Source organism: Meriones unguiculatus, chromosome 4 (assembly GCF_030254825.1).
Source record: "Meriones unguiculatus strain TT.TT164.6M chromosome 4, Bangor_MerUng_6.1, whole genome shotgun sequence".
Classification (NCBI taxonomy): domain Eukaryota; kingdom Metazoa; phylum Chordata; class Mammalia; order Rodentia; family Muridae; genus Meriones; species Meriones unguiculatus.
Window position 1 is genome coordinate 118,323,262 of NC_083352.1, and position 26,461 is coordinate 118,349,722.

Here is a 26,461-nt window from a genome sequence, read left to right on the forward strand (position 1 = left end):
TGCTGCTGCCACCCTTCCCTGTTCAGCTAGGTCTCGAGTATTCACGAGGCCACCTTCTCTGTTGTTACAAGTTGGGTCAAGGCCACAGGGTGGGAGAAACAGATACACAAAGGGCAGCGGTTCTCAACCTTCATAATGCGTATGGTTGTGACTTCCAACCGTAAAACTATTTTTTTGTTGCTGCCTCAGCTGTAATTTTGCTACTGTTGTGAATCATAATGTAAATATCTGACACTGCAAGATACCTGATAGGAGATACTTGTGAAGGGTTGGTCCGATGCCCAAAGGGGTCGTGGCCCACAGGCTGAGAACCACGGACCTAGGGGACAGTGAACCCTGCAAGGATCTAGTGACACATTTAATTGTTGGAGGTCAGGACTGTACTGAGGCCTGAGGTAGGTCCCTTCACACTCCCCATGTCCCCGTAGCCAGCCTGGCCTCACTTGGTGATGGTGCCATCTATATCAGAGATGATTACTTTTTCTTCCATTTCTTCAAGTAGAGGGTGGCCTTATGGTGGCAGGTGCCCTGGTACGGGGTAGTCACACTGACAGCCGCAGCATTTCTGTTTCAAAGAGGAAGGAGGGGTCTCTGGCTGCCACCTAACGTGTAGCGCTTTTGTCGGGTCAGTCCCATGGCACCCATCTTCTAGTCCTTGGTGTCCCGAGTACACCATCAGTCCCGGGTGAGACCAAGGAGAAAAGCCAGGGTCGGCTCAAACCAGGGCATCAAAGTCCACATATGGCAGTGGCTCCCGCCAATAGCAGGGGTCGCTGTATTCGGGTTTGGCCAGGTCTGTGCTGGGACCACGCACCACGGGTGGGAAGAGAAGCTCAACCACCTCCCCGAGTCGCTGGTACCTGTGGGCAGAATGGCTGCACTGAGTCTCGAGTTGTCACGAGGCAGTGGCCTTCCCCAGGATTCATCCAGAGGAAGATGTTAAATCCAGGGACAAAGAGTCTTACGTGGACTTGTGGTTCTTTATGAGTTCCTGAATGAGCTCTCCCCGGGGGTTGACCGTGAAGATGCGAGATTCAGGGAGGCCTACCTGCCGGTAGGCAAAAACATCCTACAAGGGACAGAAAGGGTTAGGTCGGTGTCTGAGACTGCTGAGGGCAGGCAGTGGGCTGCAGCCATAAGGAGGGGCACTCACGTTGGGCCTGTTCCCAAAGGCAGCATAGAAGGGCTGTCTTTGGGGCAGAAAGAGCTGCTGGATGTCACTCAGGCAGGCAACCTTGAACACCTCTGGCTTTTTCTCAATCACCTCCCTGGAAGAGCCACGGCCATGGACAGGGAAGAGGGCAAAGGAAAGGCAAGACACCAGAGGGTCAGAGGACACGTGGTCTGACCAACCTTGTCAGATACCCAAGAGCAAATGTGAGCCTAGGCTGGAGGTGCAAGGGGCCGTGGGCTTGTGTGTGAGCGTGGTTACCTGTGGAGGGCAGAGAAGAGGCTGCTTGGAGACAGCAGGATGGGGCCCTTAGGAAGGCCACAGCCACGCTCGCTCACCCACTGCAAGTACCCCTTAGTAAGGTCAGCCATGCCGATGGCCCGTGCTGAGCAATACAGGAACTTGTACCCATTTCTGGAGGTGAGAGAGAGAGCCATCAGAAACACCCTTCCCATTCCCATTGCCCCTTTGCTGCAAGCCCAGCTCAACTCTAGGGCTCTGGCTTTGCAGGAAGTAGACTTAGGAAGACCTTGAGGGGTGTCCTCAGCAGCTGTCCCAGCTGGAACATGGGCCAGGACAGAGGTGGCTTTCTGTTACCTTGAGGTCAACAGGTAGGTGACTCACAAGAGAACCAAGGAAGGTCTCTATTCTATGAACTTCCCAGTCTACTTCCATTGTGGGCTCTGGTGGTGCCTAAGACCAGTTTCTCAGGGCAGAAGTTAGGGTGGCCTAAGATCCCCCATCATCCCTCCCTCCAGCTAGGATCCCTGGCCCAGCCAGAGTTCAGCACTCACAGATGGATTTTGTGGTAAAGACTAGTAATGCCCTCATGTGTCCAGTCTTTTCCCAGCTGGGGCAGTATGTGGCCCAGAGCATCCGACCTGTGGCCAGGAAAGGAAGGTCATTTAGGCTACCCACGTGGCTCCCATGCTCCGTGGGTGTAGCCCAATGTGGCTCTGCCCCAACTTGGCCTCTCTGGAAGAAGACAGTGCCTACTGTTCCCACACACCCAGGACAAAGGCAGGTAGGTCCCCAGGCACTCCCCCCAGGCTTCTCACAGCCAGCCGGGTCTCACTTGGTGATGGTGCCATCGATGTCAGAGATGACCACCTTGTCATCCCAATTCCACAGGTAGATGGTGGCTTTGCAACGGCAGGTGCCTTGATACTGGGTGGTCACACTGAAGACCACATCGTTAGCTCCTTCCTGCAGGTTCAGACACCGCTGGTGGCAGAGTGGGGAAGGTATGATCCTCCGCTGTGCTCTACTTTGTGGTTTTTGACTCCCATGAGCCTCTTTCACCTCTTCCTCTTAGTTCAGAGACCTTTCCTGAGGAATCTCACAACACCCACACCCAGTACATCTACATGGGCACAAGGCACCTGTGCTGGCCAGGGACCTGCACAGTGCTAGGCATGGGAGCCCCAACTTCTGATTCTCCATGACATGACTCTCAGACAAGCCACGTCTGTGACACTCTGCCTGGGTTTCTAGGTCAGCCACAAGGCAAGGGCTGGTCTTGATAGGGAGATCCTCTATTCCAGAGGAGGTCCTGTGGGATCATCACAGGAAGCCCTTTTGGGGGACAAGGATACCTGAGTCAATATCCCCCTAAAGTGAGGCCTAGTCCTGAATGTGATCCTTAGAGAATGATGGTGGCTACTCTCCATCGTAGCTAGGAGACCTCTGTCCTGGCTGATCCAAAAGTGAACAAATACTCTAGGGTACTAAGCAAATGGCTGCTACCCTGTACCAAGTTAGTCAAACATGGATGCTTTCCTGACCATGGGGCTACCAGCTACAGAACTCAGGAAATCCATATAGTGAAGGATGGATAGGTTTGTTAAAAATCTTAAGAGCAGCTGTTAACACTGATGACTTCAATGAGGTTTTCATGGGACACTGCAGGTGGATAGTTTAAGGCATGAGAGGACTTTTCCCGTGAGAGCTGCTAACAGAAATGAGCTGGCCTATGAAGAGGTGAACCCCCACATTCAAGCAGAGGCTATGTGGGAAGCTGCCTGTGGTGAACTGCAGCTCATCTTGATCCTGTGATCCTTGGATAGAATTAACACAACCCGGCCCCTCCACACAGGAACACACGGACAAACTCACGATCTGATCAGAAGAGAGGCGAAGGGACTTCTTGTAGGTAGGGATATAGCCTGGAGTGGAGGGTGGCAGTGGGGGGACCTCAAGGATCACAGGGCTGTCTGGGGCATCATCATCACTGCTTAGGACTTCTGTCTTCTCTCTGTGGGCATTACTGGTGTTTGAGCCACTGGCCCCAGCTGGAGGCTCCTCTCTTGCTTACCCACAGCACAGGGACATGAGCAACCCAGGGCCTCCTCCTGTCGCTCGAGAGGCTGCCTCCCCTTCAGGTGCTACCTATGTGGGATGTCTACCCAGGGAGATGACAGCCAAGCTAGAATGGAGGCCCCAAACCACCTAGCTTCAGGATGCTTCTCTGGGATGTCTACCCTGGAGATTCTTTCCTGAACACATGTATCCTGGAATTTATACCCAATGCTACTTGCTTTGACTTCAGCTGGCCTACCCTTCATCACTCTCTCCACAAACTTGGATGGCTGGGTCATTTCCAAGGGAACTAAATAAGCAAGACCCTGTGGGCTGGGGCTAGAGAGACCTTTGACCCTCCCCTTAATATGGCTAGGAGTTGCTATTTCCTACCTGAGGGACATTTGGTAGGTCTCTAGGTCTAGGCTCGGGAAGAGGTTCTGGCGCCCTCCCCCACCAGGTTGACCCCCAACCCCGAGGCCTGCCGACAGTCCGACTCACCTCTGCTGCTCTCTGGTTGTGGTTTTCTCTCTCTGGGCACTGCACTGCAGGAAGAACTTCCATAAGCCAAGTCTGCTGCCTGCCCTGTGCTGGCCCTGCCCAGTGATGGCTGGCCACCCACCTACCTCCTCAGCCGGGAAGTCCCTTCGTCTCCAGGAAAACCACCAGCGCCCACCCTTCCGGGGCATCTTCTCCTTCTCAAGCTTGTCCACAGTGCTCTGTGGGTAGATGATGGCCACAAGTTCTTTCTACACCCCATAAATCTACCATTTGTTGACAGCGGGAACCCTGTGAGCCCAGAATCTCGGCCCGCCCTAGAGCAAGGCTGAAAAAAATGTTCGCCTCCGCCTGAGAACCCACAAATGACTCATGGAACCCTTCTAGGGGACCAAAGGCCATGCCTGTCTCACCAGAACTCCTGGATCTAGCCTAGCTTCCTGACCTCATGAGCCTGTGCCCTACTGCAGAAACTAGGGTTAACACTGCATTGGGAAAGTCATAAGAACCGGTACAGAACTCCATGCGGATTGCCTCCCAGTGGCCAGGTAACAAAACACTATAGTCAGGATTCTCTTCAGTCCCAGACAAACAACTTCCTGAAGTCAGTGATCCTAACCTATGACCCTATCCCTCTCCTTATATTCTGGCCAGTATTGGATTGGGGCACCGTTATCTTGAGGTAAAAAAATAAAAACAATAACAACAACAAAAAAGCTGATTGGATGCATGCTAGGTAACCCAGCTGAGTCCTGGACAAGGCTCGCCTAGATAAGAGAGCAGCACCCTACAGATGCAGTTTACAGAACTCAAGTCAGAAGGACATGAGCTTGGGGTTAACCAGCCTGGGTGACAGCGGCTTGAGTGGGGGTTCTCTCAGGTGGTGGGTCTGTCTAGATAAAATGAGGAAGAGTCAAACAAGGGGGTGACTCTCTTCCTTCCCCTAGGTCCTAGATCCTAGCTCTGTCACAGCGATAGAGCGAGATGTCACTGAAGGGATGCTGTCAACACTTAGGTTCCCTTTGAGGAAGCCTAATGAGCTAAGAATCATGGATAAGGCAAGAGTGGGGCCCTGGGGGACCTCATGGAGGGCAGAAAGTCCAGGTGGAGTCACAGGCCCCTCTCTTCTCACCATCTACTTTCTTGCCAAGGCTATGCCTTCAATGATCTCCCAGCGAGAGCAGGTGGCCGCAGAAGGCCAGGTGGAGATTCTGAGAAGGAATGGAAACACTGGCTTCCTTCCCTCATCTGAGTATGCGGCCACACTGTTCCCTGCCCGACCTACTCAGGACTGTCACCGATCTGTCTGACTAGTGGGCACTCAGTCAGCAAACACCCTTAGTAAGCTGTCGGCACCCCAGGCCACTCATCGCCACCACTCAGTTGAATTTGATGCTCATCCGGATGAATCTTTGATCAACTGTGCTTTCCTAGAGGGTGGGCTTGTTTGGCTCATGACTCCTCAGGCTGAATATGGCACATAATAGGTACTCAACAGATGAGGGCTGACCAAGGCAGCAAGTACCCCTCAGTTCAGCACTGAAAAGGGTCAGAGTGGAACCCTGTTTCCCAGGCCTCATCTTTCAGATCCCAAACTCTCTGGTTGAAGATTTGTCTCTGTTTGGCCATCTGTCGGATGTTTACCCTGCTCTAGTTTCACTAGAGTTCCTCTGATGAAAAGCCCTCTGATGAAAAGGATCCAGCCATGGCTAAGAATCCTGGGAATGATGGGCTTTGTCCATACAGGATGGGCAAGACTTGGAGGACCTATGTTTTCTGCCTTAAGGGTGGGTCCAGTAGCCAGTAGCCACAAGCTCCAACCCCATCTTTGTTCACCATCTACTTTCTTGCCAAGGCTATGACTTCAAGGCAATGGCCCCAGTGGTGTTCTAAGCATTACCTCAGGTAAGTTCTTCTGGAAGGCTTGCAAAGAGAGGATCATGGGGGCAGCCACAGCCCAGTTATAATGCCTAGAGAGGCAGAATGAGGTGTTAGAACTACAGCAGCCGTGAGGGTACAAAGAATGGGTAACTTAGGACCTCAGCCACCCCCTGACCTGCTACTCACTTCTCATTGATTTTCACCACAAGGTTTGGGTCATCCAAGAGCCCCGGGTTCTTAGTGAGGTCCTCATAGGAGACCATGTGCTGGTTGAACTTTTCTGGGCACAGAGGCAGAAAGTGAGGGCTGAGGGTGCCATGTCCCTCATGACCCCCTTCCTTCATACTTTCCCACATAGCTCCTGTCACCTAGGTCTTTGACTTGGCAACAATTACCCCATCCAGGAATTACAGCCAGGTCAAGGCTTACTATCAAGCATTTGTGTCTCAAAGATGTTGGCTGAGCGTGGACACCACAGGGCAGATAATGGCCAGAAGCCCAGCCCAGCCTCACATCCGAGCTACCCCACCTTCAAATGTCTTACCTGACTTCTCCTGGCTTCTTCCTGCCTTGACCCTGAGGAGTCATTTCTGCCCTGCCGTGGCTCCTGAGTGCCGTATCTGTTCTCTTACCTCCTTTCATCCCTAGGAGCCTGCCTCCCTTCTCTAATCCCTGAACATCTTCCCCATCTTCCCTTGGTCCCTAGCTCTGCGCTAATCCTTAGAAGGGCTGGCACCATGGTTGAACATACCCAGGGAGATGTCTCGGGTGTCAGCCAGCCCCCCGCAGAGGGACAATGCTATTCTGTCCACTGAGTCCAGAGTGGATTCTGCTATGTGCTCAGGGTTGGGGTTCTCTAGGAGCTTCTGGTTGCTGGGTTCACTCCACCTCCTGGCCCCCATCCCACATTCGCTGAAGGCAAAGAGACCAGCAATGATATGAATACAAAAGAAGACAGAGGTGGCTCTCCTTTCCTCCCAGGCCCTTCATAGGAAATCTTTGGCTCCACAGGCCCCAGTCCCAAACTCCCTTTCACCCAGAGCCCAGGCACCTCTGGGGGAAATAAAGGGCTGCGTTCTCAGAGTCCAGGGAGGGTAGATCATCCAGGTAGATGTCACTGGGGCCCAGGTGCTGGTTTCTCTTCAGGAAACCTAAGGGTGAAGGAGGCAACACTCATCCACCAAACATGGATTCAGTGGCATGAGCCACATGTGGCCCTTTGCCCCTGAGTGGCCTAAAGTGGTGTTGTCCAACAGAACTCTTCCACGACAGAAATGTCCCATATCTGTATTGTCCAGTATGGTAGCCACTAGCCACAGTGGCCACAAAGCACACTTCAGATAGATTGGTGCGGCAGAGAAACGGGATTCCAAGTTTTGTTTTGATTATTCCATTTCATTTTACTTCCCTATTTATTGGTATCTCTTAGAAACAATTTTATTCTGTGGGCACACATGTGGTAGTCAGAGGACCACAGTGCAGGGCAGGGGACAGCCTACAGGAGTTGGTTCTCTCCTGAGTCCATGTGGATCCTGGGGATCAAATTCAGGCTGTCAGACTCGGCACCGAGTGCCTTTACCCACAGAGCAGTCTCACTAACCCTACGGATTGTGTCATTGAGACAGGGCCTCGTGTGCCTCAGGCTGGCTTTGAACTCACTATGTATTCCTGATCCTCCCGCCTACATCTCCCAGATTCTGGGATTACAAGCTTATACCATAGTATACAGTCTATGTGGGACTGGGACTGGGGCTCAAACTCTGGCTTCCTCCATGTTAGTCAAGCTTTCTACCAACTGCATGCCATCCCTAGCCCTTAATTATTTAATTTTATGAAACCTCTCTCCCACCTTCGGGGCCTAACTCATGCAGTTTCCTCTGCCTAGAATTTTCTTCTCATTCCTCCCATGGCTGGGTCTTCATTGTCTATGTCTCAGTTACAACTCTCACTATTCAGAGACCTCCCAAGACCACGTGATTTCCCAGTCCCCAGTCCTTAGCTAAAGACTCTGTGTAGGCTATGCCATGCCCTCCTTGTTTATACATGTGCCATTTGACTCCTCCATTGGACTGGGCCCTGAAAACACTGCCTGCAAAGCACACAAAGCCTGGCATGCAGCAGCTGCCCAAAGAGTGCCGAAAGCTGTACTGCCCACCCAGGACATAACCTGAGGCCAGAGATGCAGGCAGAGAGACGCACCCGTCACTCACCTTTCTCCCTGGAGGCTCCTGGATGCCCAGAGGAAATGTGGCTTTCCGGAGAGGTCCAGCTCCACGACTTAGTGGCAGGAGGGTGGCCGGCACCCTTGGAGTTCTGACTCTTGGTTTCCTTACTCTCTGGAGCAGCAAGGGAAGACTCCACCAGAGTTCCCTCACAGTGCACCTCCTCATCAGTGCTGGCCCCTGGCTGAAGCACTGGGAGCCTCAAAGTGTCCACACCAGCCACAGAGGAGGAGGGGGGAGGGCTAGGTTCCCCAGAAAGCGCACAGATTGCCTCGGCCACACTTTTAAGGTCCACGGAGAACTCAGGCCGCTCAGCTTTCGCCACCTTCAATCAGATTGATACAGGAAGACACAGTTCTCACAAAGCTCGCCTCCCAGGAGCCTCTAACCCTGATGCAGATGGGTCAGGGAGTCCCTGAAAGGCCGAGACTAGAACAGCACGGAAGAACTCACCTTAGGCAGTCTCCCCCAGGCCCACTGCATGTGAGACTCAGCTCTCAGGGGACTGGGCTCCGAGGACCGCAGTTCCAGCTCTGAGTCACTCTTAGGGGACATTAGGTCACCTGATGAGAGGCTACGAAGAACAAGCATTCAGAGACAACCACTAGTCAACCTGTCACCACCACCCCCAACCTAGCCCAACAAAATTTTCAACAGGTATTTATGCCTGAATTGAATAAAAAATATACAAGAATATGTATATTATACATATACATATATAAATATACATATATAAAGAACTATATACCAACAATAAGAAGGCAAAAAACTGATTTTAGTTTTGTTTTGTTTTTAATTAGATGTGGTATCACATGCCTGTAATCTTAGCATAATTTTCTGCTACATAAGGAGTTCAAGGCTACCCTTGGCTATGTGAGACCCAAAACAAACAGGATGGCAAGCTCTATTCTGTAAGATCTATTTATGGGTACATGTGCACATGAGTGCAGTGCCTGTGGAGGCCAGAAGAGGGCATCAGAGCTCCTAGAGCTGGAATGATGGGCAGTTGTGAGCTGCTTCATGCATGCGCTAGGAAATGAACTTGGATCCCCTGTAGAGCATCTCTTCAGCCCCACAGATGTGTCTTCTTTATAGGTATAGGATGTCTTTCCAGCCCGAAGGAAAGCGCTAGAACTAGAGCGTAGTCATGGTCCCATGACACTAGGAATGGACTTCACACCACTGAATTGTGCACTCTGAACTGGTTAAAATGGCAAGGCTCATGTTGGGAGTATGTTTGTTGCCAAAAGCAAGATACAATAAAATAAAATAAGAATTGCCCCCAAACTTAAGCGTTTTATAAAAGAGAAGTATCGATGGGCAGCAAACCCACTGAGTGGGTTCTGAGAAGTTGGTCATTGCAGAGCTGTAAGCTGGGAGCAGCCTCACACCACCCTGCCACCCACTGGAACACTTACCAGGCCTGGGGGGCGCACTCGCCATCGGAGTATGGGTAGATGTCTTTAGGCTGCGATGAGGACTCTTCTTCCTGAGCACTGCTTAGGGACCACAGAGAAATGCTCACTAACAGGAAAGGGCATGGAAGCCTGCCTATCAGGAAGTTGGGCAGAAAAGCCCAAGAGATGTCAAGGCCCTTGTCCAGAGTCACACGGCATCAGCAGAAGAGATGCTTCGGCCCTGGCTAGTGGTCCCCACGCCTCCACCTGGCTCCTACCCACCTTGGGGACTCTGGTGTTGGCTTTTCCAGCTCACTCTCCACACCTGCCTCCAAGTCCTCAGAACTGGAGTCCGCAGCATCCTCCCTGCGCCTGGGTTTCCTCCTGCGCCGTCTCTTTCTCCTCCCAGTGATGACAAGGCCCTCAGGCTCACTGGCTGTGCCCAGCTGGGAGTCTGAGGGAAAGCCTGACAGGCCTCCCCATGGGATGGGGGAGGTGCACAGGCGGGGAGGCACGTCTTCCTGTGGAGAAAACCAGGGCTGAAAGTGCTAGAGCCATTGGGTTATCCAGAGCCCCACAGTGAGCTCATGTGGGGACAGGCAGGGGCCTCACGTCCTCCCTCTCAGCAGAGGTGCCCCTCTAACTGAGGTGACACAGCAGTCCAGGCAGGTCCATCAGAACAGGCAGAAACAGGGGCATCGGCCTCTCCCTGCCTCCTGTTAACGCACATTTCTCTTCTAAGATTTAGCCAGGTGCCACTTCCTCCAGGAAGATTGCCCACACTACAGTTCCTTACAAGTAGCTGCAACACTGGCTATTTCTGTGCCGGTACTCCAGACTAGTCTGGAACTCCTTTTAAAGGTAGGGAGTCAATTATTTGAGTCAGATACACAATATCTAACACACAGTAGGGGCTCAGTTAAAGCTTATCAAGTTCAAGCAGTTTAAACTCTTTTGTTGGCTTTGGCTAGGTCTTATCTTCATTCTGCAAACACTCTGCTTTTCACACACACACACCACATTCTGTGTTCTGGCTGTATGGGGCAGATACAGACTAGAACAGCCAGGCTTCAGTCTCTGCAGTCCCCTCGTCCTCATCTTTTCTGAGCTTCCAACCCATGCTATCTTTCTACTCCTCAGGGGTCAGCTCGGAGGGTCCCTGCTTCAGAAACCTTCCCCAGGAAGCGGAATCAACAGGATATTATAAAGCCTGAGGCCACCCTCACGTCACCCTCTTTATCAGATCTCTGCTGAAGGGATGTTCCTGAGATTCAGGGACCATGACAGGCCCCAGCTTCCCTCCTGGGACAGCACCAGTGAGGGTCTGAGATCAGGCCTAAGCCCAGATGATGATCCCTACCTCATCGCTGTCCAGCTCCTGGACGAAGAAGGCCTCGCCACTGTCCCCCAGCTTCATGTGCAAGTCCACAGGCTCTCCATTGATTTCGATGTCCACCTGCAATGGGTGGGGACTGTGGGGCCAAGGCCTGGGTCCTCATGTCCTGATCTAGTACCTGGAGACCCACTCCTGCCTGCCTCCAGCTCTGATGGGGCTGGACCTCCAGCTCTGATGGGGCTGGAGCTCTCTCTAGACTTCAGTGGCCTTGGCTGCTTGCTTATCACCTGGTTACCAGGAGAACGTTGCTGTGACCTGACACTTCTACCTTTTTCTGGCTCCTGGCTGTTGACTACATGAACAATGGTGAGCATTACCACTGTTGTGGAGTGTTCCTGCTTACCTTTTAACAACCCCCTGCAGCAGTAGCTCCTAGCATTAGCTCCTTTTTATAGATGAGGAAACTGAGGCTTGCTGGGAGAAGGGGGTGTTGGGTAGGTTATTTGTGAGGACCTGCCCTCCCAGCAAGAGTCTCTGAAACCCAAAAGGTCTTCAAACCACCCCCCAACCTCTTTGTGTTTTGTCTTGTGCGTGTTTGTATGTGGCGTCCTGTGTGTGTGCATGTTTGTGTGGGTGTCTGCCTATGTGAGAGGCCAGAGGTCAGTCGCAGATGTCTTCCTCTCCACCTTGTTTTTTTGAGGCAGAGTCTCCCACTGAGTCTGGAGAAGACCAGTTGGTGAGGCTGGAAGGCTAGGGAGCCCCAGAGGTCTACCTGCCTCTGCTTCCTCAGGGTTTTATATGTTTATACTGTAAATCACAGACATGTGCTGCACCTTGATGTTTATGAGGGAAAAGTTCACTGGGAATCGCAGTTTGGGGCATCGCAAGCTCTTTACTCACTCGGCCACCAGCCCAGCTCTGCAGTCTAACCTCTGACCTCTGAGAACCCTGTCCTTCACAGGTTATATTTTTGCATCAGGGTTCTGAAACATTCAGTCACCTCAACTTGAAAGGAGTTTGGGCACTCTAAACTGATGCTCACACGCAGACCCAGGTGCTAACAGAAGACTTTGTTATCTTTACCTGAACCTGAGGAAGCAGATAGGGTTCTAGTAAGGGACTAACCTTTGTCCCCACCAACCTGACCTTGAGGCCACATTATCAGTTCCTGTTTACTGTCCCAATATTCCACTGCTAGCACTAGGCATATAAAAACTTGTCATCTGTAAAGGTGACATACTGGCTTTAAAGACATGAGGTGCTTTAGCAAGGCTGCAGGGGAAGCCTTAGTGAGTTGAGCCAGATCCGGTAGCCACAGCATCCAGTTCTGTTCTCCTGGGCTCAGTTGAATCCCTGGGGCCCACAGAGTGAAAGGAAAGAACTGACTCCCACATTGCCTTCTGACTTCCACACACAAGTGTGAATACACAATCATATATACACAAAATAAATAAAATAAGACAATTCTTTTTAAGGAAAATGCAATGGAAATACAAAAGAAGAAACACAGGACAGGTACCCACCTACCCCCTCACCCCACACCTGAGGGAAGCCACGTCTTTTCTGGGAAAACAGTGATTACCCTGGCCTTCAAAAGCCCACCCTAATGAAGCCTGACCACAGGCCAAAGCACTCACCACCTTCTCCCGTGACCGCAGGACACCCAGCTTGCCAAAACGCACGTGGAAGGGCGAGCATCGGAAGGAGCCATCCGTCTGCTTTACCACCAGCACGTCGATGCCGCCACTCAGGGTGGCTGGGTTCAGGCCCCTGTAGAGTTCCTTAACTGTTCCAAACACTGTCTCTGCCAGCTGCCCCACGTAGTTCATGGCTGCTGCTGCTGGCCAAGAGCTGGGATGCCCAAGCTGAAGATGTGTCTAGCCCTCGGAGACGGGACGTGGTCTGTACAGCGGCAGCAGCTGTGGGATGGGAGGATCTCCAGGAGAGCAGAGCCTACTGGCCGTGGCTGTCCTGCCGGCCTACTGCGGGACCCTGGGGCAGCCGGCTGCCTTCTCCTGCCAGTCTCCACATCTGTGAAAACAAGGACTCAGGGTGAGACAGTGCCTGGGTGCCTGTGCCTCCGAATGCTATGACTCACGGTAATGCTCATGAGCAATCTTCAGAACAACCTTGCAAGGCTGGCAGAGCGGGTGTTATTGTTTACAGACGAGCCAGATGAAGCTTGGAGAGGTGGAGTGACTTGCCCAGGGTCTCACACCTGTAACGAGAGAACCTGAGGTTCAAGTCCAGGTCTACGTGACTCACATCCAGAAGATTCACTGTGGAGACTGGACATTGTGGACAGTGAGGAGAGCCTCCGGATCCAGGGAGCCCTGCTAGGTAATAGGTGGTGTCCTAAAGAAAGTCTTCCATTTGAGAAATGGGTCTAGCTATCTTGCTGCTTCCTGGTCCTAGAAATTGAGCAGGCTCTTGCGTATTCGCTTCGGTACCTAAACCTCTATGAACCCTATTAGTAGTCCAGACACCAAGTAAGGTCTCTGTGTAGCTTAAGGAACCACTCCAGCCCTACAAGGACCCCTTTCCTGGTAAGAGGTCTGTCTGTGGGCCAACTGGAAGGTGAGGCCCACAGCCCTACTCCAGGATCTCCAGGCCATTGTTTTCAGCCCCTGGCTTCAGACTAGAACTCAGCTAGGCAGGTCCTCAGACCCACATTCTGGCCAGTGCTGCTCTATATCCCAGCCAGACTGGTCCCTCCAGCTTTCCCGTGTCTGGTAGGGCAGGAAGAGGTGAAGGAGGAGGCTTCAGTGGCAGCAAAGAAAAGCCAGGGCTATCATGAGTCATGACCAAGCTGCCATAGTGGCCCCTCATCTGACTCCACCCTTACCAGAATCAGCTCATCACACCTGCTAGGCTGTCAGGCAAGGGATCTATCACTCTGACTGGCAGTGCTGGGAACCAGACCCAGGACACCTCTACAGGGCACCCTTCTCTTTCAGAATCTTGCACCCTTCTCTTTCAGAATTCCTGAAGGACAAGGATTCAGGATCATCCTTCAAAGAAGCTAAGTGGGTTACTGAGCTTTATGGAGCTAATAGAGCACAGCTTGTGTGTGGGGTGTGGGGTTGGGGGGTGAGCAGGAGAGAGGCTATGACTCAGGTCTCCTGACTCCTTAATTAGTCCATGGTCCCCACACCACACCACAGCTGCCTGCAGAGAGGGAGAAGCCATATTCTGTATAGCTTTGTGATGCACTGAACTTGGAATGTGGTCCAGGAACTGGCAGCAGGAATGTCCCTGGGAGCTTATTAGAAAGGTGGGAACTTAGGTCTAGCTCAGCCTTCCTGGGTCCAGTGTGCATTTGCACATGTGGACCCTTGAGCGGTGTTCCCAGTCCGTAGCTGACTTTTGGGAAAGTCTTGACCTAACCAGTAGGAGGATAAGTAAAAAATGGGGTGAAATTAAACTCTGTGGCTCCCTAATGTCACTCAAAGCCAGTAACAATTTTGTCTGCAAGACACCTATTAGGTCCTTGGTGGAAAGTCTCATTCTGCTCTAACTTCAGATCTAAAAAGACAGACTGACAGGACAGATACAGATCAGTTGAGCAATGCTCTAGACCAGTGTGAGACTAGGGAAAGCAGAGAAGACCCAGGAGTTTCCAGGAATAAAGGAGTAAGCATGGGAGGCCCAGGGTAGGGGGTGGGGGTGGGGGAACAAAGCTGCTACTGACCTGATGGGACCAAAAGAACTGGAATGAAAGGGAGGCTTGGTCTGCTCTATCACAACTTCTCAACTGCTGGTTGGGACCAGAACAGTTTATGTGTGTGTATGCGTGTGCACACGCATACTAGGCAGTGTAAATTATGAGACTGTATCTCTGGTCTCTGTACATTAGACCATGGTAGGCCCCCATCCCCCATCCAAGGTTGTGACAGCCAAATTGTCTCTAGATGTTAAATGAGTCCCAGGGCTGCTAGGGATAGAGCACTTGCCTTGTAGACACTGTCCTCTAGGCTCAGTCCCCAAACTGCAAATAAAACCAACTGTCTCCTTGGGAGAAAAATCATCCCCGGTTGAGAACCACTAATCCAAGAAAGAGAGCTGGATGGCAGGGCTGAGTACATGGGAGGGGTGTCACTAGAATTACTCAGAACCATTCACGGGTTCTCAGGCAAGCAACTTGCTGGCCTCAGTTTCCCCTGTACAATACAGCCCTTAAGTCAGACCCATCTCACCCTTGAGAATCTCACTTGCTTGGACTTTGGGTTCCTCTAACTATCCGCCCCCAACACACACACACACACCCTTAAGGGAAGCTTGCTTTGGGCCTTCTCAAGCTGGGAGCTCTGCTTCTTACACAACAATCCCTTCCTTGACTTGCCTTCGGTCTGGGTCAAGGCTTTATTACCAGATCACTACATCATTGATGGCAGCTGGGCACTGTGGGTAAGAACGCCACAGTGCTGGAGTTTTAACCTGCTGCTTACCAGCTCTGGCTCTGAGCAAATCAGTTCGTTCACCTGAGCCTTCATTTCAGCTTCTTTAAACGGGGATAACAAGAGGTAGGGATGAGTACCTGATGAGATAATTTGCATACAGCCCTGTTGGACAATGTGCGTTGTGCCCATATGCGTCACCTGGCAGAAACGCCAGCACCGTTTTCAGCATCACAACAGTCCCACTTACCCAGGCTGTGGGCAGCGCAGTGGGGCAGCCTCTGCTTGCATCTAACAGCCAGCTGGCACCCAACACCATGAACAGTGGGAACCTCACTGTTCACCAGATGGACGGGTGAACTGCAGGCCTTGCCAAGCACCTTGCTCAAGACAGGCTATAATATCTGAAAGGTTCCAGGCTAGTCTGCCTCTACCAAAACAAGCTGCGCTGGACCTGAGATCCCTGCCCTCTTGGGTCTCCAGATTTTGAGATGGGGGTGTCACCCACCTCCCTGCCACCAAAGAGAGTAGGAGGATAAACTTTGTTTATAGCAGCGCTAGGGAGGAAACTCAGTGTCTCTCTTTATTCCAGGGATGCTCTCTATCACCAAGCTGCAATTCCCCAGCTTAGAGCAGCGACTTCTGTTGCCCCAGGAGAGGAAAAGTGCCGCCTCAGCCCTCCTCATTGACTCACAAGATACGCCAGGCAAGGGCCCGGGTATTCCTTTGCAGCTGAGGACACTCGGTACCAAGGACACGCAGTCAGTCTGGGGCAGCCTCCCTGAAAGGTTCTGGTATCTCCTCTCCAGTTCCTAGTCTTGGCTATCCAGGGACCTTGAGGCCGCTGGGAAAGGGCCAGGAAGGAAGTGAAGCTATCCGTCCCCCACTCTTTCCCTAGCTCCAGGTGGACTCTGGCCCTTGAAATGAAGATGAGATAGAAGAACAGCGGGAGAAAAATATTTCCCCCTGTCCCAGCTAGGTTCCTACCTAGGAATTCCCTTCCTCCCGTGCACCTCTGAGACCCAGAGTCGCCGCCTCTACCTGTACGCAGAGGTTCCCCAGGTAAGGGTCGAGGTCGGAGCACTTCCGCTTTCTCTGGGCCCGTGTGAGATCCAGGCTCTACTCCTTCCTCCCACCAACCAGGTGCGGCTTTCACTGTCCTCAGCCGGCCCAGACTCCACCCCTCGCTTCGAAAAGACCCGCCCCTGTCCCGTGCTCACTCCCAAGGGCGCCCTTGCTCCCAGCGAGGCTGCGGAGCGGCAGACTTTACGCTCGGCGCCCAGCCACGCTCGTGGCCGCACCAGCTGCCATCACGGAAACACAAGGGACTCAAGGACTTTGGAACCGCGCCTACCCACGCCCTGTTCCTTTCCACCTGGCTCTGTGACCGATTTGAGGCCGGTACTCGCTTTATCGAAGAGTAGAGCTACTTGTAGGATTTTCCAGAGAACATGAGTGTCTTTGTGGAGTGCTTGGTGTTTGAGTTTTCCGTCCCGGGAACAGCGTTCCTTGACCCGGGAACAGCGTTCCTTGACCCTCCACACCTATTCCTAGCCGAGATCCAGCTACCCATATGCTCACAGCTGTAATGTCTTATTTGCTCGATTAGTGCCAGCCTTGTTCATTTGTTTCGCAGTGCCGATATCAAACCCGGGGCCACGCGCAAAGGGATCTGCCACCGCTACACCAGCCAGCTTCAAATGTGCTCTTTAACTGAGCTTGAACTCCGTGCGAACAGATCTCCGTCAACGCTCTCAGTGTCATTGCTCCAGCATCCATCAGCGAAGGGCAATGAGCTCAATACCACCGCAGGCCAGCAGGGGGCAGACGGTGACCAGCTTTCTCACCACCCAACAGCCTCAACAGCCAGGATAGGCGAGCAGATTTGTAGGCAATAAATGCAAGCGGCCAGGGCCAGGCCAAGCCAGGCCAGGAATGGCTTTGAATCTGTGGTTCGTTTCCTTCCCTGATTAAAAAAATAAATAAATAAAAAACAAACAAAAAAAAAAAACCCCTCTCTGCCTACCTTTAAGTCTGTATGGCCCCTGCAAAGAGGACGTGATGGAAAAGATCAGAAGCTGAAGGTGTTTGTTCTAGAAAGCACAGGCAGGCTTTGCTAATTAAAAGATAGCTCGGTCAACTGAGCATGATGGCAAACTCCTTTATCCCAGCACTGGGAGGCAGAGGCAGGCAGATCCCTGAGTTCGAGGCCAGCCTGGTTCCAGGACAGCCAGGGTTACACAGAGAAACCCCGTCTCAAAAAACCGAAACAGACAAACAAAACAAGGCTCCTCCAGGAGAGGTGCTTGCTTCTGAGTAGAGTAACTGTAATCTGCACTTACAAGGAGCTCCAGGCAGGCTTTGAAGCCTATGCACGTACTGTGGGTATGTGGTTCTCAGCCTCCTTAATGCTGCAACCCTTTAATACAGTTCCTCATGCTGTACTGACCTGCAACCATAAAATTATTTTGTTGCTACTTTGTAACTAATCTTGCTATTGTTATGAACCATAATATCTGGTATGTAGTGTTGGTAGGACCCTGCTGTTTGAGGTTGCAGTCCTGCCAGTCTGGATAGCCTTTCTGAGCTTGGCGCTAGATGGAGGACTCCCTTTCCCCATAGGGTCTCCCACTCTCTGCAGGGTGTCTTTAGACACAGATGCCTCTAACCACCTCTGATATATGGCCTTTGGCACAGTTTCTTGCTAGCTCTCCCTGCCCTGCCTATAGGATAATTTGATACTGTGTTCCCATGGTGCTGCCGAATGCAAATCAAGCATCCAATCAAGCAACCAATTATGTACACCTATCCTGGGAGCCCCCGCCCCGTCCTCTTACCCAAGGACTATCTATTTATTCCCCGACAAAGAAAGTGGAACTATCTCACTGAAGTGGTTCCTGGAGGTCATTTCTGTTGTGTTTGAGGCCTTCCGAGCCCTGTGCCTCGCCTTCTGCTCCTCCTGCCCTCGTAGGCTGGTGGCCAACAGCTCCCAGAGAAGAGGAGACCCACAATGTAGGATATCTGTTAGGAGACCCCCTGTGAAAGGGCCGTTCAACAACCCCCCCCCACGAAGGGTCGCGACCCACAGGTGAGAACACCTCTTTATCAATTGGTTTGTGTTTTTAATTTATTAAGATAAAGGTATAAAAAGGCAGAGCAGGCCCAGAGGGGTGGGAGTGGGGACCTGAGAAAAGCCAGCTTCGACTGGACTAGTTGCTATCTCAAAAGAGCCCTGCTGTGGAAGCACAGCCATGTCAAGGGGTTCTGGCCTGCCGAAAAAATTGCCCCTGGCACTATTATATATAATGATTACATTGATGGTCAAACTCTGGAAGCAGGAACTTCCCCCAAAACACAGGCAAGAAGATAGGAGAGGTCACAGACTGGGGCTTCTGTCTATCTTTTTTTTTTTTTAACCCTTATGTAAAGATGAGGTCTCACAGCCTAACACAGTGGCACATGCCTTTAATCCCAGCACTCAGGGAGACAGAGGCAGGCAGATCTTTGTGAGTTTGAGGCCAGCCTGGTCTACATAGTGAGTTTCAGGACAGCCAGGACTATATAGAAACTTTGTTTCAACAAAGAAAAAGAGAAAAAAGAGGAAGATGGGTCTCATTATGTAGCTATATAGACCAGGATGGCCTCAACTCACAGGATTCTGCCTGCCTCTGCCTCTGCCTCTGCCTCTGCCTCCTTCCAGAGTGCTGGGATTCAAGGTGTGCACCTCTATGCCCAGCCTAATCTAACTTTTTGGTTCTTAATTTCACTTGCAAAGCAGTGATAAAATTTAACCTGCGGGATCACGTCGTGAAGATTTGATAGTCAGTGGTCCTCAGTCTTGGTTGCATACTTAAATCCTCATGCCCTTGACAAAGGCTGACCCCATAGGCACTGAGACTTCAAACCCGCATGTAGTTTTACTGAGCTAAACCAATGCTGAACACAGCGCAAGGCTCACACGGTAAGCGCTCAGCAGTGCTTATTGAACTTTTTGTTTAGGGGTGTGGTCTGTGGGGGTGGGGAGAGGCGGGGAGAGGCATGTCTCTGAGTGTCTGGGTGCATGGGGAGGCCAGAGCGGAGGCTGGGTGTCTTGGGTGTCTTCTGGGATTACTCTCTGCCTCAGCGCTTTGGTCTGCATTTGAGCCAGAAGCTTGCTTTATGAGCTCACCTGGCCAGTCAGTGAGATCCCCCGATCTATCTTCCTCAGTACCACAGAGTGCCGGACTTACAGACATGCACAGCCATGACTTGATTTTTTTTTTCTTAACCAACCGGGATAAAAGGCCTATCATCCACCTGGCTTTCTTTTTATTTTATTTTATTTTATTATTGTGAGTGTTTGGGTGTTTTGCCTGCACGTGTGACGTGTGTGTGTGTGTGTGTGTCAGAGGGAGACAGAAAGAGACAGAGAGAGAGAGTGAATCACCTGGGTACAGTACCCCTGAGGCCAGAAGAGAGCATTGGCTCTCCTGGGACTGGAGTTAAAGCAGTAATGAGACTCTTTGTGGGTTCCGGCGGTCAAACACTGGCCCTCCAGAGAGCAGCCAGTGCTGCTAACCACTGAGCCATTGCTCCAGCCCCCAGGATTTTTAGGTGGGCCCTAGGGATTTGAACTCATTTTCATTCTTGCAGAACAAGCACTCTTAACCACAGAGGCACATCCCCAACCCTTCCTTTTTGTTTTATGTGGATTTGTTTGTTTTGCTGGTGCTGGTGTGTGTGTGTGTGTGTGTGTGTGTGTGTGTGTGTGCTCGAGTGTGCAGAATTTTGCTGCGTTTTCCCAGGGTGACTTCAGACTTCTGTTTTCAGTTCATCTTCTGGTCTTGGCCTCTTTAGCAGCTCTGACTACAGGCGCACAGCGCTACGACAAGTTGTTTTTATTCTTTGTTGTGAGGGGGTTGGGGGGGTGGGGGGGAGAAGTTCATAAAGATTGTTGCTGAAATTGGATGTCCATCAAGCTGGTTTTCAGAACTCTGAATCATCTAGAATTTGGTGATTGTGGAGGAGTATAAAGGGGTAATGGTTGTCCTACTTGTCCTAACACCCAGCCCAGATAGCCAAGGCAGGAATTGTCTTGTTCGTCATCTGTGGGATACTCATTTAGTCTGAAGGTACCTTGTGTGCTGCGCCTGCCTGTTTCTGGGGTCAAAGGTGAGGTTTTTCTCCTCCTCCTAAGTGCATGTGCTAGCTGGGGCCTGTAGCACCGATGGCTGTGGGTTTCTTATTAATCGGAGAATAGAGCTGGCAGTGCGTTCTATATGAACTTTGGTAGCCCATGTGCGTCTTAATCCGCAGGCAGGTTCCAGTGACTATCTACTTTGCCCTACTACTTCCTTGCGAGTGAACCCAGGCTGAGGTGAATGGAAGCTTTGAGCCAGGCCTGCAGCTGTGATCACATGTCATAAGCAGCAAGACTGGCTGCCAGGAACGGAGCCTCCACCAGGCCTAGTGGGACAGTATATAGCGGGAGCTGGGATTGGCTCTTCTTAGAGAGCAGGCTTGAGGGGGTAGGAGGCAGGCAACTGCTTTTAGCGAGTAAAACCAAACGGCCCTAGTTACATTTCAATTTCAGATACACATTTTTTTTTTTAGTATATGTATGTCTCATGCAACATTCTTTATTTATCTAAAATTCACGATTAACCGCATGCCTTTATTTTTTCTCTTTAGTTAAGTATGGTAAATTCCTGTCTGCCCAAGTAGCTAAGTTCACAGCAACCGTCTCTCCTGTCCAGTGTTGCCACATTCTGCTTCCACAGCCCAGCTCTAGAACAGTGCATGGCTCCCAGCTGCTTCCATAGTGTAACTGGGACTCCCCGGCCTTAGCTGTCCTGTAAGCCCAGCTGACCTGCTTAAGCCCTTTCCCACCTCCGCCACGTGTTTATTGAGCACTTACTGGCACCAGGCTGAATTCCTCATTCTCATCAGCTTCTCCTAAGACCCAGCACATGAGAGCCCATAATGATTTTATTTACCAATGACAAGACAGATGATCTAAGATAATGCTCTGTGTCTTTGTTTATCTGGTGTGTGCATGCTTGTGGGGACAGAGGACAGCCATAGGTTCCTTCATTCCTCAGAAGCCCTTCACCTTGGTTGGTTGGTTTGCGGGACAGGATCTCTCGGTGGCCCCAGGGGTCCCACTGTCTCTGCCTCTCCAGAGATGAGACTAAGAACACACTACCTCACCATACTTGGCTTCATCTTCTCCTCTTCTTCCTCCTCCTCCTCCTCTCTCTTTCTCTCTCGCTCTCTGAGTCAGGTTCTCACTGTCTTCACTGTATATCTCTGGCTAACCTAGAACTCATCATGTAGACCAGGCTGACCTGAAACTCATAGAGATCCACCTGCCTCTGTCTCCTTAGTGCTAGAGTTAAAGGCATGTGCCACCATGCCCAGCAACACCTGGATTTTTTTTTTTTTTTAAATTGAACACAGGTCCTTATGTTTGCAAGGCAAGCACCTTAGTGGTTGCACCAGCTTCCCAGCCTCAGATAGTGTTACTTAGAGTGAAGCCCCTGGACCAGCATTCCTAGCTCCCAGAAACTCGTTAGGAATTCTTGTTCTCAACCCACCCACCTGCCAGACCTAGTGAGTCAGAAACCATGGAGGAGGGGTTGGCTGTTGGTATCTAATTAAATCCATCCCCTTCTCTCCTGTACCCTTGGTTTGACACTCGATCTAATATGAGATCTTAAATGTATAAGAAATGAAGTGGAGGCTCCCTCGAGGGTTATTTTATGACCTATCAACACCAGGCCCTGGGCATGCCACATGGACGTCATAGCTCTGGGTCCTGGGTCTAGGAAAAAGAACAGATGCCAAGCAAGCAATGTTAAAAAAAACCTGCCTTCTAAGACAAGTCCAAGAGCCTATAGTCACATGGGGGGGGGTCACAAGAGCTTTCTTTAGTACATACATATATAGGCCTGAAAATTAGAAGATGGGTGGGGCACTGTGGGGCCTACCTTACTGAAAGGCTGAGTGGTCCTACCTGGAAGTAGTTTGGTGTTGGTGAAACATGTAGGGGAAGGTGATTGTGATGTTCCCTGCCCTAAGAGCAAAGGAAAAACCAGGGTGGGTATCGTGGAAGCCCTCTGGCTTCTAGGTAAATGGAGCACTGGGGGAAATGGAGGACATAGGGGGAAGAGAGACCTAAGGGTGCTGGGCCTTCCCAGTCCTTAGATCAAAAGAGCCTCTGCCCTCATAGGCATCTACAGAGATTCAGCTCCCAATTACGTCCACCACCGAGTATGTGGTTCTGAAGCCCAGCCCATGTTCAGGGTGCAAGGCCTGCTCTTCCAGGGCTAGGGGAGGGGAAGGGCCTGGGAAGCAGCTTCTCTGGCCTTGCCCCTGCTGGTCTCTGCCTCTGCTACCCTAGCCAAAGAAAAGCCTTTGGTGCCAGCTGAGGACTGGCAAGCCTGGCCATGCTGCCGGGCAGTGTCCAGGCTCCAACTCCCTTTCTCAGGAAAGACGTCAGACGGCCGAGCCCTTTTGGAATTTGACAGTAATTTCTGACATAAAGAGAAAAAAAGAAAACAGAAAATCAGACCACTTTGGAAAGTGGAGCTTTCTGTGTCTTAAAAGAAAATACTCCAGCAGCCTGGGGATGCAATTCTGTGAGGAGAGTGCTTGCTTAGCACATACCAGACCCTGGGTTCAAAACCAGCAGTCCATAAAATTGAGCAAGGGAGAGGAAGGAAGATCAAAAAATTCAAGGTCCCCTTCAGTTATGTAAGTCAAGTTGGATACAAGGGCCTTTTTTTTTTTTTTTTTTTTTGAGAGCCTTACTGGCTTAGAGTTTGCTTTGTAGACCAGGGTAGTCTTGAACTCTCTCTCCACAGTACTGGTATTAAATACATGTGCCACCATGCCCAGCTGTGACTTTGTTTAAAAATATATACATACATATATATATATATATATATATATATATCCATCCATATATATACATATATATATATATTCTTCACATGCTAGAGAGACGGCTCAGCCATTAAGAGTGCTTTCTGCTCTTCCAAAGGACCTGGGTTCAGTTCCCAGCACTCACATGGCAGCTCACAACCATCTGTAATTCCAGAGTTAGGTGATCACACACCCTCTCCTAGCATCTGTGGACACTGAACATATGTGGTACACGTACAGTCACACAGGCTTACCGAAATGTACATAAATAATGAACAACTGAACTTTTTAAAAGTCCTTCCAGGCTCACCAACCTCCCAATACAAAAATGTTCCACACGCCAAACTATACAGGGCAGTTCAGCTCAGTTTACTGTGAAGTCCCATGACAGGCCTGTTTCCAGGGATCCACTTTCTGTAGCCCCCCCTCCCTCCCCCGATGGCTTTCTCACCAGCCTCACACCCACATGAGGGTCACTTCAACGGAGTCTGCTCTTACCCCTCCCTACTGTTTCCTTGCTCCATTCTTTTCCAGCATCCAGGGTCTCTTCCATGGGTCTGGGGAGAGGGCTTCATGGGTAGAAGGCTGTTGAGAAAGCATGAGGCCCTGACCTGAGTTAGGAGCCCCACCCCTCACGTCAAAGCTGGATGCCGACACAGCTTGCATCTGTGACTCTGGCTACAGGATTGGTTGCCGAGAAGGGCAGAGAGGCAGAGAGACAGCAGCAGTGGCCACAGAGAGAAACAGGAGATCCTGAGGGCTCTCTGGCCAACCAACATAGCTGCAATAGCTAGCCCTAGGTTCAGCAGAGAAACTGTCTCCAAAAATAAGATGAAGGGGAATGAGGGAAGACACCCAAAGTTGACCCTCTGGCTTCTACATATACACATACAATGAGTACACACACATACACACACACACACACACACAAACACAAGAGAATCACTCCCTCATATGCTATCGTAATTTACTTCTTGATGATAGCTGGTGTTTGTCTCCCTCCACAGGAATGTGGACCCTGGGAGGACAAGCTGTTTGGTCTGTCTTCACTAATCTATCAGGATCTGGCACACACGAGGCCTCCAATAAAAATACATGAACCTATAATTATATATTGGATTATCCTGTCTCCCTCTCCATCTCAGTCCCTTATAAGTGCCACTAGCCTCTCTTTTTTCCAGGACCCTAGAACCTCCCCCATGGAACAGGACTTGTCTCGTGCTTACCTGCCTCAGAACCGAGGATACTGGTTGTTTGACCTTGTGTGCCTGCCAAGTTGCCAGCATGTGTGAAATGCTAAATTCTAGCTTATTGTTATTATTGATTTTGAGAGCTATGATAAGAGGGTAAAAGGAGAGCAAACAAGGAGAAGGAGGGGACAACTGGACAGACAATCAGAGTGGGGAGATCAGCACACTCACAGCTTCCCGGGGTCCCAGCTCTGTTGTCTTTCCTTGTAGTGCTCGGAGCAGCAGCCAGCAGCAAGCCAGGGCTATGTGCCACGTACCATGAGCTGTGAGCCACGTGGCAGAAACAGGCCTGTTGAATCATGGAACGCTCAGCTTCTACTGGCTTGTAGAGTTTGGTGCGTTTTGCTTTTTACAGTCCAGCTGTCTGTAATGATTTCCTTCCCGAGGCCGTGTTCACCAAAGTGTCCCTGGGTGACTAGCTGAGTCACTGCATTCCTGGCTGTTTAGGACACGGGCCCAAACACTGAGAACCGGTTCCTTCATGGAGGTGGAAACTTTGTGGGTTGCCAAAGAGTGCCCAGGGAAGACAGAACAAAGAACTCCATCTCGAACTTGCGCCCTTCCCCAGAAATATAATTTAGAACACAAGTACAAATAAGCAAGAAATTTCATTTGCTAAATCACCAGGGAATGGCCACAGCCTGAAGGATTGTTTGTCAGTGACCACAAGGCCAGTGCCAAATTGAAATGGGTGGGACATACCAGAAACCAAGGTCCATCCCTTAGTTGCAGTATGAAACTCAAATATGGAGAACTCTTCAGTCACCTGGTGGAGCTACCAACATCTGCAGTCCCTCTGCGACATACGATCAGTTCTCTCAGCTGGGCGGTGGGGGCGCACACCTTCGATCCCAGCGCTTGGGAGGCAAGAGCAGGCAGATCTCTGAGTTTGAGGTCAGCCTGGTCTCCACAGCCAATTCCAGGACAGCCATGGTTACACAGAAAAACCCTGTCGGGGGGGGGGGGGATCAATCAATCAGTTGAGTCAGTTCTTGGCAAAAATCAAATATGCACAGGGCTTGTAGTGTTTGTGGGGGTCTTACTTCTGGGGTGACCTCGGAGGAAGTTTACTCAGATCTGTATGAAGGAAATAGTGTTGTTGATGGGAGGGGGGATTTGGAACAAAAGAAACCACGGGGACTGAGTAAGCAAAATACTGTAGATGTCGTTTCTTTAATTGTCAATTTGACAACTTAGAATCTCCTGGGAAGAGAATCTTGGTGAGCGATTGTCTACATTTGGTTATCCGTCTGGTCGTATCTGTGAGTGTTGTCTTACTTTACTTAATTAATATTGGAAGACTTAGCCTGCTGTGGGTGGCACCATTCCCTAAGTAAAGGATTAGGGACAGTGTAAGACCAGGGAAGTCTAGCAAAGCATGAGCAAGCAAATGGGCATGAGCGCATTGATTTCTTTTTGCTTTTGACTGGATGTAATATGACTAGCTGTTTAATTAGCTACCTTGACTTCCCCACAACAATGGGCTATAACCTGAAATTTTAAGTGGAAATTGCTTTTTGTCCTAAGTTGCTTTTTGTCAGGGTATTTTATCACCGCAACATAAATGAAATTAGAACATATGCCTTGAAATTCTGCATGGTAATAGAAAAACAAAACAAAATGAAACCCATATATTAGCTGTATTTAACACAGCATCCAAGGAGCTCACAGAGTTAAAGTGGGAAAAAGAGTAAAAGAGATTTTAAAATAATGTTTATCAAGGTATAATTAATATACAGTAAACCACACATATTTAAAACGTTCAATTTGAGTTTTAACATGGGGATGCAAGACCATGATCAGGATGATGGCTGTATTCATTGTGTCTCAAAATAGGAAATAAAGCTGGGCAGCTGTGACACACACCTTTAATCCCAGCACTTGGAAGGCAGAGGCAGGTGGATCTCTATGAGTTCATGGCCAGCCTGGTATACACAGCGAGTTCCAGGACAGCCAAGGCTATACAAAGAAACCCTGTGTCAAAACAAAACAAAACAAAAACACAAACCAAAAACAAACAACCGAACAAAACCCAAAGGTCACACATATATATGTCTTTACATATATATACATATATATATGAAAGTGAGCAGATGTCTACTGTCA

The 26,461-nt window shown here is 50.5% G+C and overlaps 1 protein-coding gene across 6 annotated transcripts; it reads right to left on the bottom strand.

Annotated features, from left to right (window-relative positions):
* Positions 1 to 340: 340 nt before the first annotated feature.
* Positions 341 to 24,694, bottom strand: Lpin3 (lipin 3). Of its 6 annotated transcripts, none has more exons than XM_060382905.1 (21): positions 24,527 to 24,694; positions 12,933 to 13,021; positions 12,441 to 12,834; positions 10,828 to 10,923; positions 9,750 to 9,988; positions 9,489 to 9,569; positions 8,524 to 8,644; positions 8,059 to 8,395; positions 6,900 to 6,999; positions 6,600 to 6,760; positions 6,035 to 6,128; positions 5,868 to 5,937; positions 4,096 to 4,188; positions 3,971 to 4,014; positions 3,287 to 3,425; positions 2,247 to 2,395; positions 1,966 to 2,052; positions 1,433 to 1,585; positions 1,154 to 1,268; positions 966 to 1,069; positions 341 to 860 (listed from the first exon to the last, which is right to left on the bottom strand). In XM_060382905.1, the coding sequence occupies exons 3-21, from the start codon at positions 12,630 to 12,632 to the stop codon at positions 716 to 718; spliced, it is 2,520 nt and encodes an 839-aa protein (XP_060238888.1). In that variant the 5' UTR covers positions 12,633 to 12,834; positions 12,933 to 13,021; positions 24,527 to 24,694; the 3' UTR covers positions 341 to 715. The 6 variants fall into 6 exon arrangements, with proteins under 6 accessions (XP_060238888.1, XP_021500035.1, XP_060238889.1 ...); XM_021644360.2 differs by lacking the exon at positions 24,527 to 24,694 and adding an exon at positions 16,242 to 16,374; XM_060382906.1 differs by lacking the exon at positions 24,527 to 24,694 and adding an exon at positions 16,188 to 16,323 and having other exon boundaries at positions 9,489 to 9,566.
* Positions 24,695 to 26,461: the final 1,767 nt, after the last annotated feature.

Excerpts from the sequence above, each read along its gene's own strand:
- Lpin3 (XM_060382905.1), bottom strand. The coding sequence starts at position 12,632 with ATGAACTACGTGGGGCAGCTGGCAGAGACAGTGTTTGGAACAGTTAAG. Across the intron at positions 5,938-6,034 it reads GTGGTGAAAATCAATGAGAA|GCATTATAACTGGGCTGTGG; the intron begins GTGAGTAGCAGG and ends CTGCCTCTCTAG. Across the intron at positions 861-965 it reads ATAAAGAACCACAAGTCCAC|GTACCAGCGACTCGGGGAGG; the intron begins GTAAGACTCTTT and ends TTCTGCCCACAG.